Source organism: Myodes glareolus, chromosome 11 (genome assembly GCF_982192425.1).
Source record: "Myodes glareolus chromosome 11, mMyoGla1.1, whole genome shotgun sequence".
NCBI classification, from domain to species: Eukaryota; Metazoa; Chordata; class Mammalia; order Rodentia; family Cricetidae; genus Myodes; species Myodes glareolus.
The window spans coordinates 25902862-25918179 of NC_142036.1; the positions used below are offsets into that span (position 1 = coordinate 25902862).

Below are 15318 nucleotides of genomic sequence, written 5' to 3' on the forward strand. Positions count from 1 at the left end.
GCTCCCTTTCTACTCCCAGGAATGTAATTTATCAGTCTGTGGGGGATGGATGGTACCCGACAAATGATAAAATTTATGCGGTCATCTTTTTCCCTCAATATGGAATCAAGAGCTGCTTGTAAAATAGGGTCTCCTGGGGCAAGACACAGCCTAAACTGTTTCATACACTATGGAGTAACTTAGAATAAAGCACAGTCTGATGTCAACAGAGCCCTCACCATAGCAATGAAGTTGAGAAGCAAGAATTTCTCTGTAACAATATTTGCTACGAACATTGCCACAACATATGTGGTGTGAGTGTGTGTGTTATATAAAATAGCAACGCTTAAGGCCTGAATGTATACAACCTTAGGGAAGGTCTCATTCATTTCCTCAGACATTTTCAGGAATTTTATTAAGACTCTCAGCCTTATCTACGGTAAGTACCCCATGTCCTTGTGATCTAGAGTTTTTTTACCTTATCAACTGTAATCTTGTGGATTACTCTACAGATCTCAGTTAGATTCCTCGGTAACCTTTTGAAGATAGTAACTTCAAAATCCACCCAAATTCTGTATTTGACTATTGTGTGGGGAAAAGTAAAAATAAACGACAAACTGACTCTTCGAGAAGCCTATACTCATGTACTGGAGAATGTCCCTCTGGACTCCTCACTTCCTCTTAATCCCCTGTGTACGTCTATATTAAAGCATCACTATAAAACAGTGTCTGCTGGAGGCTGGCTATTCTGAAATTCTGAGAAGCACAAATCCTGGTTGGTCCTGATTCAAAATCCCTAAAATGCACTTTTTTTTGGGGAGAACAGAGTGGGAGAGCCAGAGTATAGCAACTTAGACAATTTAGAACAAAACTATTTCAGAGGTTAATGACTCTAGAAGACACAAATTAGATTGTAAATAATGTCCTTTATCATCCAAGAGACAGATACTGTCATTCTGGTTAGGTGTGCTTTATTCCAGTTTTCTTTCCCCCAGTAAAAGTTCCAGAGTGGACTGAAAGCAAATCTCCTCTTTGATGGGTAAAGAATTAAAACAAATAAGGAACTATCCAGGGTGCACCTCTCCTAGCTGATCTACAAGTTCCTTTAAAACAGAGGTTAGCGGGTCACAACCCCTTCAAGGTTGCACAGCAAATATCCTGCTCCTTTACATTATGATTCATAGCAGTAGCAAAATTATAGTTAGGAAGCAGCAACAAAATAGTTTTATGGTTAGGGGTCACCACGACATGAGGAACTGTATTAAAAGGTCGCAGTACTAGGAAGGTTGAGAATCCCTGCTTTAAAAAAATCAGCACACCAGTGCGACGTACTGATTGATAATCTGGTCTGCTTGATAGTCCATGGGCTCCATCTAGATGCTGGAAACAATTGGATTCCAGTGGCTAAAGCAACGGCTTTGTTTTTCCATACTTGCCAATTTTGTTCGCAAACGTTTTCAGACATGTCTTCTGCTTGTCTCTCAAGTTGTGGGTGAGGAAGGTCCCAGCTTCTCACATACGTTGCTTTGGTCTGTCAGAGCAACATAGTGAGACCCTGTTAAAGAAAGAAAGAGAGAGAGAGAGAGAGAGAGAGAGAGAGAGAGAGAGAGAGAGAGAGAGAGAGAGAGAGAGAGAAGAAAAAAAGAAATTCATCTTGACCTTACAGTACTGCTTTTATCTTTGCAAGGCCTTCAAGACGTGTTGTTTTGTTTTGTTTAACACACACACAAGCAAAAGAACATCATCTCTGGTAATCGGCAGAGAAAAGGAGGTGGGTGCTCAGAATGACCCTGTGCCGCGCAATGTACACCATGCCAAGTGTGTGGTAGACTCGTCCGGCCAGTGCGAGGCCCGCCGCGGCCCCAACGGTTTTTCCCCAGAAGCTTCTCATTTCAAACCAAGGGAGGAGGCCAGAAGCCCGCGGCTCGGGCCGACCCCAAAGACCCTCCCGGGAAGCGGCGGGAGAAAGCACGCAAGGAGAAGGGTGAGCAACGGGATCAGAGCCCCAAACCCAGACTGGTCCTTAGGCCGCCGCGACTCCACACCCCTTCCCTGCCCACAACAGGGCTGATGACGAACTCAGGGTGCGACGGACGCACACGCAGCCCGCGCTCGCACGACACTACGTGCAGGGCAGCGCGAGGGAGTCCCGGTCCTACACCGGCGCCACTCGCGTCCCGCCTCCTCCGCTCCGCCACCCCCGCGGCTCCGGGTCCGCCTCGGCGCGAGGCCTCCGCCGCAGCGAGGCTGCTGGCTCGGGGCCTGTCTCTTTAAGTGGTGGGGCCTGCGGGCCGCCCCTGCCGTCGCTGCCTAGGTGGCCCCGCGCGCCGCTTTTGAGGGGCGAGTCAAGATGGCGGCGGCTTTGGCTCTGTGAGGAAGACGGAAGAGGCGGTGGGGTAGGGAAGGCGGCTTCTAAAAAGACCTAGGGGTTTTCAGGTCGCTCGGGACGTTCGGAGTCTCCCCGGCAGTGCTAGCTCGTCCGCTTCGGATGCTTTAAGCGGGAGGAGCTGAGCGGAGCGGAGGCTCCGGCAGCGGCGGCGGCAGGGCCAGGTACAAGGGAGGAAAACATGGCGGCGGCGGCCTGAGGAGGCGGCGGCGGCGCGGGAAGCGGCTCTGCGGAGGTCATGGCGGAGGCGGGAGCAGTGCTGTGAACCGAGCTGCCCCTTGTGTGAACGACGGGCTGGTAAGCAGCTCAGCGCTGCGCGTCCCCGTCGGGGCTGCCGGGCGGCCGCGCTCACCCGGCCTGGACAATAGCGCCGAGGAGCGGGCGGCGAGCGAAGGCGACGGCCCTGGGCTCGGACCCGGGAGCGGGCCATGCGAGCGGCGGCGCAGCTCCGCGGCGGCCAGCGGCGGCACTGAGGGCCCGGAGTTTCCCGTTTGCGGCCGCCCGCCTTTCCTGGACACAGTCCCCGGGCCTCTCGGGCGGGGTCCCCGGCCGCCACGATGACCGACACCCGGCGGCGGGTGAAGGTCTACACGCTCAACGAGGACCGGCAGTGGGACGACCGGGGCACTGGCCATGTGTCCTCCGGCTACGTGGAGCGGCTGAAGGGCATGTCCCTGCTCGTCAGGGCCGAGAGCGACGGTAGGTGAACCCCACTGGGTCCGGGGGAGCTCGGAGGACCGGCGGGAGTCTGGGTGGGAACGCCGCACGGGTCCCCAGGCCCGGCGAAGCCGGGCGGAGAACATTCGGGGTGTTTCCCTAAGCCCGGAACCTTGCGGTGCTGAGAGTTCGAGCCGAGCGGGGCGCGGTGCGTTCGACCGCCTTTCGGTGGCGAAAGGTCGGGTGCCTGGGACCCGGTGTGCTCTTTGCCCCGGCGTGACCTTGAGAAAGGCGCGGAACGACTCCGACCTGCCGTAGTTCAGCGACCGGAGACCTTGCTTGGAGCTCGTGAAGTTGATAGCTGTTGCACACTGTGGAGAAAGTTCGGTGCGGCTGTTTTGTTTTTGGACGTCCTCCACTACATCTTTTTGGTCCTCAGGGTCGGCAGTGCTGGTCTGTAAATCTGGCAACTCCGCTAGACAGAAATTGCTGCTTCACCTTGCTAGGATCCCTTTGATTTCTCCGTTGTTGGTTGTCTTTTTCACAAAAAGGGAAGGGCGTTATTATTGTTGCCGTTTTGTGTTTATGAGGCAAGTTTTGTTTTTTTTTCTGTTTAGCTCTGGCTGTTCTGGAACTAGCACTGTAGACCAGGCTGACCTCGAACTCAGAGATCCACCTGCCTCTGCCTCCTGAGTGCTGCGACTAAAGTGCGCCAGCACGCCTGGCCGAGAAAGGAAGACTTTGTAATTCTACTGTGGGAACTTGTGGACCTTTGGAACATTTTATTGCAAGATTTTCTGATTGCTTAAGCGTATTGTCCTCATTTGGTTCAACTAACAGGTGGGGAGAAGTATTTTTAAAACTTGAGTTTGCCCTGCTGCTTTCTCTTAGGTCTACTGAAACAGTCTTCAGGGTTCAAAGACCATGTTGTTCAAAATAACGGCTTTGTGTTTTTTGTCTTGTTTTGACAGGGTTTCTCTGTGTAGCCCTGGCTGCCCCTGGAACTCGCTCTGTAGGCCAGGCTGGCCTCAAATTCAGAGATCCGTCTGCCTCTGCCACCCGAGTGCTGGCATTAAAGGTGTGTGCCACAACCACCCGGCTCGGCTTCTCGTTTTAACTTACTAGTTTCTTCAAGGTTTGCCCTTTTCTTTGCCTACATTCTGTGAATTTCACTTAATGAAAAAAAAATACATATTGGGCAAAACTTTTAAAGTTGTTTCTTTAAAATATAAATATAGTTACCTTGTTGCAGTAATCGGAGGGAACAGGCAGTTTAGTTTGTTCGTTGTTGTTTCTTATCTAATTTATTACAAATTTATTTCAAAGATTTGTGGGGGGGTTGTGGGGGATTTTTTTTGTTTGTGGTTTTGGTTGGTTGGTTGGTTTTTGGGGGTTTTTTGTTGTTTTTTTTGTTTTGTGTGTGTTTTTGGTTTTGTTTTTTTGTTGTTGTTGTTGTGTTTTTTTTTGTTTTTTTTTTTTTTTTGGTTGGTTGGTTGGTTGGTTTTGTTTTTTGAGAGAGGGTTTCGCTTTAGTTTTAGAGCCTGACCTGGAACTAGCTCTTGCAGATCAGGCTGGCCTTGAACTCAAAGATACCCACCTGCCTCTGCCTCCCGATTGCTGGGGTTAAAAGGCTTGCGAAGATTTGTGTTCTTTGGACTATACCCAGAACTCATTCCGTGAAAAACAAGATTCTCCTGGTTGTAATTGAAGTTGTAGAAACATTTGAATTGGAAAAAGATACCCCAAATGAGTAAACAGTGGTTAAAAAAAAGTTACTTCTATGGGTATTTTTAAAAGTTTCTAACATGAGAGGCAAACAGTTCTAGGTGAATTGGAGGCCAGCCTGGGTCTACATAAAGTTCTAGGCCAGCCAGGGTTACATAGTGAGACTTGGTCTGAAAAGAAGTTTCTGATTACAGTAGGTCTCGTTTTCAGAGCTGTGTTCTTATTTGGCGTTAAAATACAAGTTGAATGTGTGGTGACTGTCGCATAATGACCTCCACCGCTACATTTTGTGTGTGTGGAAAACTTTCCTTATAGTAAATTGGAAATAGAGGTTAACACCTAGTCAAGTTAGCTGCTTATTTTTTGAGGGTGGGCTAACAAGAAATAGAATCCTCCAGGGTCTTGAACATGCTAGGCTACCACTGAACCACCTCCAGCAAATACTCAGTTAGATATTTTGATTTAACTATGTGTAGGCTTTAGACCAATTCGTTGAATTTCTTCACACCAATGTGCTTTATTTGATTATACAAAGACCCTTTTGTTGGTTTTGGGGAAACAGAGTTTCCTATAGTACCAGACTGGAATCAAACATGATGTGTAGCCAAAAATCTGGAAGTCGCCGGCGGTTGTGGCGCACACCTTTAATCCCAGCAGAGGCAGAGGCTGGTGGATCTCTGTGAGTTCGAGGCCGGCCTGGTCTACAAGAACTAGTTCCAGGACAGGCTCCAAAGCTACAGAGAAACCCTGTCTCGAAAAACAAACAAACAAACAAAAATCTGGAAGTCCTGGTCCTTCTTTCTCTACTACTTTTCCAAGTCCTGAGATTGTAAGTCTACTTCCTCATCCAGCCTCTTTGTTTTGATTTAGAGCCATTCTCTCCATCTGTTCTCCATATCTCCTGCCTCAGATCCTCCTGTTGGGATTACTGGCAGTGAGCTACCACAGCCAACCAGTTTACAAAGACCTTTTGAAAGGATAAGCTTAATGCCACACTTCTTGAAGAATCTCTTCTAAGAAGATTTTGTAAAAATCTGGTGTTTTTATGCCCTTTTATATTTTTATCACTTAGGAAATAGCCTCTAAACCCCTCTCTTCCATTTGGACTTTTGACGTTCTAACTTACTAGAACAGGTAAAATGGTTTTTAGTTTTACTTAAATGGGGAAAGAGCTAAACAAAATTACTGATTCGCCTTGTAAATTTTGTTAAGAGGGAAAGCTAATTCCAAAGAATGGATTTAAGATGGGCGTGGTACCATATTCCTAATTCTACCACTCAGGAAGCAAGGCAGGAGGAGCTCAGGTTCAGGGCCTACATAGTAAAACATTTTCTCTAAACAACAAAGAAAAAATGGACTTAGAAAAATTGTGGGATACTTGTGATGAAGTCTGTAGTTTTATTACTAAAGTTTTTTTCCCCTATAGATAAATGCCAAGCAAGATTAGAAATAGAGAATATTGAGTACCTCCTATGTGCCAGGGCCTCTTTAAGCAATTCACTTGTATTTACAAACATAATTCTTAAAACCATTCTCAAATGTGGCTTCTATAATTAGCCATATTTTATAGAAAACTTAGAATCTGAGGTAATAATTATAAGTTGGTGCAAATTCAGCCTAGGATGATGGTCTGTATTTTAGTGACAAATTTAGCCTACAGCTTAAAGCACTTATAGCTACTTATGGTGAATGTAATTTTTTATTCCTATGTTATGGTCTGTGTGCTATTTTGTTCTTGGCCTCAAGGATTATTTCAAAGGAAACAAAATTTGAGTTTACTCTGCAGATACTTTAATTTTGTTATAGGCAAAATTTCATGTATCTTGGGCTGGACTTATTTGCTATGTAGTGAGGATGACCCTTTTTTAATGTATGTATGTATGTATACAGTGTTCTGCCTTCATATATGCTTGCAGGCCAGAAGAGGGCACCATATCTCATTACTGATGGTTGTGAGCCACCGTGTAGTTGCTGGGAATTGAACTCAGGACCTTTGGAAGAGCAGGCAGTGCTCTTAAATCACTGAGCCATCTCTCCAGCCCCACCTTCTATTTCTGATCCTGCCTCCATTTCCTCGTGTTACGCTTTCTTGCTTTATCCATGTGGTGCTGGAGATCAAGCCTTGAACTCCATGAGTGCTAGATAAGCAGCAATTGAGCCTTGCGCTCAGCCCTAAGATAGTTTCATTTTATTGATTGATTGAGATAGGATCCTACCTACTGTGTAGCCCTGGATGCTTAAAGTTATGACATCTGCTACTAGTTTAGATCATCCATTATTGTTTGCTTCTCCATTCTGATACATATAATTAATTGAGAAATTTTTTCCATTGTGATGGACAATGAAGACATTTCTATTTTAAAATTTTTTTTAAATTATTTTGTGTATGTGGGTGTTTTGCCTACATATATGTATGTATGTGTACCACATACATACCTGGTTCTCTTGAAGGTCAAAAGGATTCCTTGGGCCCAGAGTTAGACTTTAATGAGCTACCACGTGGATTCTGAAGTCAGTAGCAGTAAGTGATCTTTAACCATTGAGCCACCTCTCCAGCTCAGCATTTCTTTTTTGTTTGTTTTGTTTTCAGGTGATTTCAAAGACTGGCCTTGAATACCTATCCTTCTGCTAATTATTTCCTTAGGGCAGGAAGTGTCTACAACCACCTGGCAAATAGAGTTTGTGTTCCATAAAGTGACTCATTGTCTAGTAGAAAATTAAGATTAGAGATGGGTATGGTGCACAAATTTATAATCTAACACTTCTCATAATCTGAGTGTTTGGGAAGCTGAAGCAGAAGTATCTCTACTTCTAGATTAGTTTAAGCTTCTTTTTCAAAAAGGAAGAAAGGGAAAGTATTGTGGATGGGTTGGACCTCTAGTAATTGTGTTCTCCTGGCTGGGCAATAGTGGCACATGCCTTTAATCCCAGCACTTGGGAGGCAGAGGCTGGCATATCTCTGTGAGTTCAAAGCCAACCTGGTCTACAAGAGCTAGTTCCAGGACAGGCTCCAAAAAGCTACAGAGAAACCCTGTCTCAAAAAAAAAAAAATTGTGTTACCCTTTCGCTGTCCCTCCAACACCCTGAAAGAATCCTTCAAAAACATTGTTGTATAGTAACATTCTTTTTTCTATGAATATAAGTTTTTCAGATTATTTTTTGAGAATTTAGCAGTGTGGAGGCATACATGTGTAATTCAGGTAACTGGGCTACATACTGATTTTTGGTCCATCCTGTTCTAAATAATGAATAGCAATGCTGTCTCAAAAACAAAAAATCATCATGAAACTGATGAAACATAAGCACTTGTTTTCGAAATTTTTAAAGTGTAATGGTTTGTGATGTGGGAAGTCCTTCTGTATATGTGTTACTTTTATTGATTGATGAATAAAGCTGTTCGGGCCAATGGCTTAGCAGAGTAAAGCCAGGAGGGAAATCGGAATAGATATATAGAGACAGTAGACTAAGTCAGGGAAACACCATGTAGCTGTCAAAGGAGAGAGATGTTGGAACCTTACCAGTAGGCCACAACCTCATGGTGATAAACAGATTAGTAGAGATGGGGTTAATTTAAGATGTAAGAGTTAGTTAATAAGAAACTTGAGCTAATAGGCCAGTGTTGTAATTAACATAGTTTCTGTGTGATTATTTAGGTCTGGGCGGCTGGAACGAAAAAGCAGTCTCCAATAACGGGTTTGAACCCAGGATTGTACGTGCTAGGCAAGTGCATTACCACTGAGCTGCATCCTGACCCCTGAATTTTTTTTTTCTTTTCTGTTTGTCTGTCCATCCATCTGCCTGCCCATCTGCACAGTGGTGTGGGAAGCAGGTTCTCTCCTACTTTGTGGGCACAGGTGATAAAACTCAGGTTGTCAAGCTACTATTAGCTAAGTATCTTTACCCCGTGAGCCTTATTGCTCACCTTGAAGTAAACTTTTTGTGTTGTGTTAATTTCCTTGTTCGATGTCACAAAGTCTGCCTTAGTTACTTTAAAATTGCTGTGATAAAACTCCCATGATCAAAACAACCTAGAAAGGGTCCTGGGCTTATGATTCCAGAGGTTGTTTCTATGGTGGCAGAGTGAAGGCATGGTGACACCTAGCTGGTATAGCAGCTTGAGAGTTCACATGTTAATCCACAAGCAGGAGGCAGCAAACACACTGGGAATGGTATGTCTTGAAATTTCAAAGTCTTCCCTCAATAACATACCACGCCTCTTAATACTTTTTTTTTCTTAATACTTTTAAAACAGTTCCACTTACTGGTAACTCAAGTATTCAAACATGAGCCAGTTTGGGTGGGGGCAGGGTGAATTCAATCCCCCACACATAGTTTTCTAAGACAGTTTCTGAATCTCAGTATTTGTGGCCTCTGTGTTTCAAGCAAATCTGTCTAGGTAAATACATAAATACATCTTCCACCTCTGGAGTGCTTGGCAGATCTGTAGTCCACTTTTCCTTGCTGTAGAGGGGAGGAATGTGTTACAAAGCTATTATGCCCATTTTCCTGGATTTCATTCTTACTCAGTAGGCGTCTGCTGGCAGACACACCCCCTCTTTAAAATTAGATTTATCTGCTGTTTTGTATGTATGTATATGCACCATCTGCATGTGTTTTTTGATGCCAGAAAACATTGGAAGAGGGCATCAGATCCCCTGGAACTGGGGTTACAAGTGGTTGTAAGGTGCTGGGAATTGAACTCAGGTCCTCTGCGGAAAACAGTAAGTGTTTTTAACAGCCATGCCATCTCTCCAGCCCCCAAATACCCTTTTCTTTAGATTAAAAAAAAAAGTCACTTTCCTCTAAGTTTTATAGTAGATCTTGTGTGATGTTCTGTGTTCCGACCATGATTTAATGTTGTACTTTGTTTCCCTGTTAACTTGCTAAAGGATAATGTCAACCTAGCCAGTTTTAGAATTGATAAAGTTTGATGTTGGCATTTCTTCATACAAAGGATGACTTCCTTGCACATGCCAGGCAAGTGTTCTACACTGAGCTTGTAAAATCATATCCATGTTCTTTACTTAAGGTTGCCTGGACAGCATCAAGAACAGTGTTTTGAGTGGGCATGGTGGTGCACCCCTGTAATCCCGGTACTTAGGAACCTGAGGCAAGAGAATAGCTCAGTTTGAGGCTTCCCTGGCCTTTGCTAAGAACTATCTCAGCCCCTTCCAACTCACCAAATATGTTTTTCCCTTTATCCCTGAACTCAAGTGATTGATTCTCCTCCCTCAGCCGCTTAAGTATCTGGACTACCAGGTTTTAAAAATAGGAGTCTTCTGTTTGGTTTCTACTTAAACTTGTTAGTATTGACATGTGGAGGTAAGAAGGGTCTAATATGTAGGTTCCTACTGAACTCCTACTGACTTGGCAACAAGCATAGCCATCTCACCAGCCCTACTTTTAAGTATTGTAAAGTATTTTTACATTTTAAAATAATGTTATCTATCATCTGAGTTACTTGTGTAAAAAATCAAACAGATTGGATTTTGTTAATTGAGGCATGAAGGAAAGGAGACAGACATTCAAGGTAACACTGCTCACTGACTACTGAGGCTTAAATTAGGCTCAGCCTAATGAAATTTTGTATAGCTCTATATTGGTTGTATAGTCTGTTTCTACCTGCCCTGTAATTTGAAAAAGAGACATTTGGGTAGGAAGGGTTTTTCTTAGGTTTTTTTGTTTTCATTTTTGACTGTTCTAGTGAGGGGAAGCATGGTTGTTCTCCTAAGTAGATATTAGTATAGAATCTTGCCTACAGTAAGTGAATGGGGTGTTTTTAGTTATCCATAGCTCAACGTCAGTCATGAAAGTACACTTAAAAGTACATTTTTAAGGCTGGAGAGGTGGCTCAGTGGTTAAGAGCACAGGCTGCTCTTCCTGAGATCCTGAGTTCAATTCCCAGCAACCACATGGTGGCTCACAACCATCTGTAATGAAATCTGGTGCCCTCTTCTGGTGCGCGGGCATACATGGAAGCAGAAGGTTGTATACGTGATAGATAGATAGATAGATAGATAGATAGATAGATAGATAGATAGATAAATTGTTTTTTAAATTTGAGTGCAACAGCTTTGTAGAAGACTAACGGTGGATTAATCAAAACCTTAATATCTGAATGTGATAACTTATGCAAGTTTGAGGACCATTATAGTTGAAGGAATCTGAGTGTTATAGGGCAGACCTAAATACTATACCTTAAAATTTTGTCTTTACTTTTAATTACGAGGAGGAAGGGTTGTGCTAATGAGTGTGGTGCTCGTGGAGGCTAGACAAGGATGTTGGATACTCTGGAAATGGAGTTACTGGCAGTACCTGGAGTAGGTACTGGGAACCAAACTTGGATCACCTAGAGCAGTGGTTTTCAGCCGCCCTAATGCTGTGATCCTTTAATGTAGTTTCTTCGTTTTATTAAATACAGTGCTCTCAGGTGGTCGAGTGCATGGCGGGGAGACAGGGAAGAGGGGAGCACATGCAAACCCGGAACCACATGTTTCTCCCCTGGGAGCTCCCTTAACTGCCTTGGCATGCTGGGATTTGGAGTCCAGACCGATGCAACTCCCAGGCCAGGGGGCTAGGATGGATGCCAGGGACTGGGGCTATGCTCCAGACTTAACAATGGGATGGAACTATCTTTTAGTATTTGTTTGTGGCACTAAAACCAGGACCAAACTCGGGGTTCACATACACCTGAATCTAATTGATTATTTGGTGCTGAAAATAGAACAGTTCAAGAACTCTCAGGTTTTCAGCTTCCCCAACCTCCAGCACCACGTTTGAACCCATTGCTGCCATGTGCATCGGCAGGTTCTTTTCTGCTAAGCTACATCCCTAGCCCAATAACTCTTCATGCTAACTCAGCTTCTCTTATGAAGGGATATGAGGTTCATATAAAGTTTTCCAGCTAAGAATATGTACTAGAAGTTTAGAAGTGATGAAATCTGTATGGAATTTTGACGAAGCAGTATCATAAGCCTTATGCTTGTAATGTAGACCTGTATCACTATTGTCAAAGCTCCATTTCCTGTTACAAATGGTTGTCAGTTAAAAATTCAAGTTATTAAGTGCTGATTTTATACTAGATATTGGGGTTAGGCCCTTTACATAAATTTTTAGTGAATACCCATAGCATTGGTTTTGCTTGTTTGTTTGTATTTATTTTTGGTTTTTCGAGACAGGGTTTCTCAGTAGTTTTGGGACCTGTCCTGGAACTAAGTCTTATAGATCAGGCTGATCTCAAACTCACAGAGATTCGCCTATCACTGCCTCCCAAGTGCTGGGATTAAAGGCGTGTGCCACCGCTGCCTGGCTAGCATTGTTTTTCCTAACCATAAGTTTTAATGTTTTGATTCTTTGGATAGCTACACACACACTTAACAAGAAACCAGGAAAGGAGTTATTTGTTTTCTTTATTCAGTACTGTTTTTTTGAGGTATTAGAAACTGAACTTGAAGCCTTGTACAATCACTGATTGTTGAGCTACACAACAACCTTTTTTGCTCAAGATTTTAATTATGTGTATTTGTGTGGATCTGTGCAAGTGAATTCTAGTGTCAGAAGAATCAGATCCCCTGGAGCTAGAAGTACAGGTAGCTGTATGCTGGGAATCTAACTCTGGTCCTCTGAGGTATAGTGAGGTATAGGTATTCTTAACTGCTGAACCATCTCTCAACCATTCTTTTTACTTTCTATTTTGAAATGAGTTTCTCTCACCTGGCTCACATAGGCCTTGATTTTGCCTTTTTCTGCCTTAGCCTCAAGTTGCCTGTTGTCACTAGACTGGAGTCTAAAGATTTTCTTGGATTCTGTATGGAATTCCTGCCATAAAAACACTGAACAAAAGTGGGGGAAATAGCATTGAAGAAACAGTATAAAACACAATGGTTAAAACCATGAACTCTAGAGCCAAACAGTCTTAACTCTTACCTTTATTCTTATTTGGTTTTATACAATTGCTGCCCGTTTTTTCCTATATTAAAAAAATGGGTTTGCATTTTATTTATTGTATGTCTATGCGTGTTCACATGGGCTCAGGAAGAGATCGGGTAACCGATAGGAGTCAGTTCAGTTCTTCCATTATGTAGGTCCCAGGGATCTACTCTAACTCATATTTGTCACGCTTGGAGCTTGCTGGACCTTGGGGGGGGACCTTTAATTGTGTGTGCCCATTAGTTTAGAGTTCTCTGAGACTTTCTATGACACTTTCCTGAGTAACACTAGCAACCCGCACCCTTAACCCCAACCCATCGAATCACAAGAAAACCCTGTTTACTTTATAGGAGGAACCATGATGATCTGTTGGTAATCCGCTATTGGTATATTGGTATATTTGCTTATCAGTGTTAGGTTCTACCAAACTCTCATAAAAGTAGCACAATATTCCACTCTGTATTCCTTTTTGGTGGTATTTCTAAAGATTTTAATTGGAATACCATTGTTCTTGCTTTGGGTATCCCACACAATTTATTTGGGTTTTATTCACTAATGTTTACCATATTGGAAACTAAAACTGAGACTTAGATATTTATTCATTTCAAAATAATGATGTTCGACATTACACATTAACAAAATAATGATTAGATTGTTTTCTTTCTTTTCAATTTTTGAGATAGGGCCTATGTTTTTGTGTAGCTCTGCTTGTCCTGGAACTCACTTATGTAGGCCAGAAATCTACTTGCCTCTACCTCCCAAATACTGTGATTAAAGATGTGTGCTATGATGCCTAGCCCTAGATGTGTTTTTTCCACCAGTTGGAGTGGGGAAGGACTGTCCTAAACTTTTACTGCAGTTGTTACTAAATTACTCCCGTCAGAAATGTGTTGCTTTTGATGAGAGTCTTCTCTATGTTTTCATTAATGATACTGAAGTCTCCTGCTAAGAATCATACTAGTTACTTTTATTATTTATTATTTTTATGTTTTATTGTTATTTTATATATATGGGTGTTTTGCCAACATGGATTTAAGTGTGCCACCTGCATGCCTGGTGCCTGTGGAAGCCAGAGGAGGGTGTCAGATCCACTGGAACTGTGAATTCCAGATGGTTGTTAGCTGTCATATAGGTGCTGAGAACTCAACCCCAGTCTTCTGTAGGAGTGGCAGCTATCTTAAACACTGAGCCCTCTCTCCAGTCTCAGGATCATACTTTTTTTTTTCTCCTGTTGGGATGGTAAATGCCTCCCACATAAAATTGAACTCTTATGTCAGGATCTACACCGTACATTGTGATAGAATTACTGTTTGGGGTCTGTGGCTAACTGACATTAACATTGCATGATTGGAGCCTGTTGTTGTTCTTTTTAAGATCTTCTGAGACAGGATTTCCCTGTGTAGCTCTAGCAGTCCTGAAACTCTGTAGATCCACCTGCCTCTGCCTCTGCCTCCTGAGTGCTGGGATTCAGTAGGCTGGACAAGTGTTCATAAGTTAACCCTATAAGAGCTGTTAGATGGCAAACACAGACAATTACATAGACTGGCATAAATAAACTGTAAATGCAGGGCCAAAATAGTTTATTGGGGTTTTTTTGTTTGTTTGTTTGTTTTTAGTTATCTTAGTTAACCTCAACATTGTAGAACTGTTTTCCAAGTTTCAACCTATGTACTAGCTGGGGAATAAGGCATTGGAGACCAAAGCTGGAGTTCTTTTTTTTTTTAACTTTATTTATTCTATTTGCCTTTCACATCATGGATCTTGATCCCATTCATTTCCCCATTCCTTTGCATCGGCCCTCGGCCCCTGCAAACCCCCCCAAAATAAAACAAAATTTAAGACAAAAAAAGGAAAATATTCAAAATCTCATCATGTAAGCTCAATGTGGCACATAACACAGTAAGTCATGCAGTAAACTCTTATATCCATATATCTTTATTTGCAGGTGTTAATTGTAAAGGGTCATTGATCTGGCTAGAGGCTTCTGGTTTCTCTTTTTTATTGATATTTATTGAGCTCTACATTTTTCTCTGCTCCCCTCCCCCCCCTTCAACATTTTCCCCAAGGTCCCCATGCTCCCAGTTTAGTCGGAAGATCTTGTCTTTTTCTACGTTCTACTTCCTATGTAGATTAGATCTATGTAAGTCTCTCTTAGTGTCCTCATTGTTGTCTAAATTCTCTGGGATTATGGTTTGTAGGGGCCTCTGGTTTCTACTACACTAATGATACTGGGCCCTAACTGGGATTTTTCTTGGATATCCTGTTGTTGCCCTGTGTTATGAAGATCCTGCAGCTTTGTGTTTGTTCGTCGGGCCCCTTCAAGTGCTCCAGCAGATCATAGATGGGGTGGATATTAGGGTGGGCCAAGTCATAACCCTGGTTCTGGGCCTGGGCAGTGCAGGGTTGGCCAGGCAACTAGTTCTCCCCTGCCCTCCCCACCAGGGTGAGCCCCCCCCCATTCACCCCTTGTAGCAATGAGCAAGAGGTGGGGCCAGTTCTCCCACTTCCATGACCCCAGGGCCAGTTCCCCCACCTGTCAATGCTTTGATGGGCAGGGGGTGGTGGAGAGAGAGCATCATTCCTCCACCCATGCTGCTATGTTTCAGATGAGTAATAGGGATGCTCCCTACCCCAACATCGGG

The 15318-nt window shown here is 43.5% G+C and overlaps 1 protein-coding gene across 4 annotated transcripts in view; it reads left to right on the forward strand.

Annotated features, from left to right (window-relative positions):
- Positions 1 to 2139: 2139 nt before the first annotated feature.
- The window catches only part of Ppp4r3a (protein phosphatase 4 regulatory subunit 3A), a 47551-nt gene continuing 34372 nt past the window's right edge, over positions 2140 to 15318 (forward strand). For 2 of the 4 annotated variants that reach the window (XM_087911571.1, XM_087911572.1), the window contains exon 1: positions 3932 to 4100. In XM_087911571.1, coding sequence (XP_087767697.1) covers positions 3947 to 4100 — 154 coding nt within the window. In that variant the 5' untranslated portion in view covers positions 3932 to 3946. Of the gene's footprint in view, positions 3065 to 3931; positions 4101 to 15318 lie in introns of those variants that run through there. The other 2 variants (XM_048449451.3, XM_048449452.3) reach the window with 2 other exon arrangements.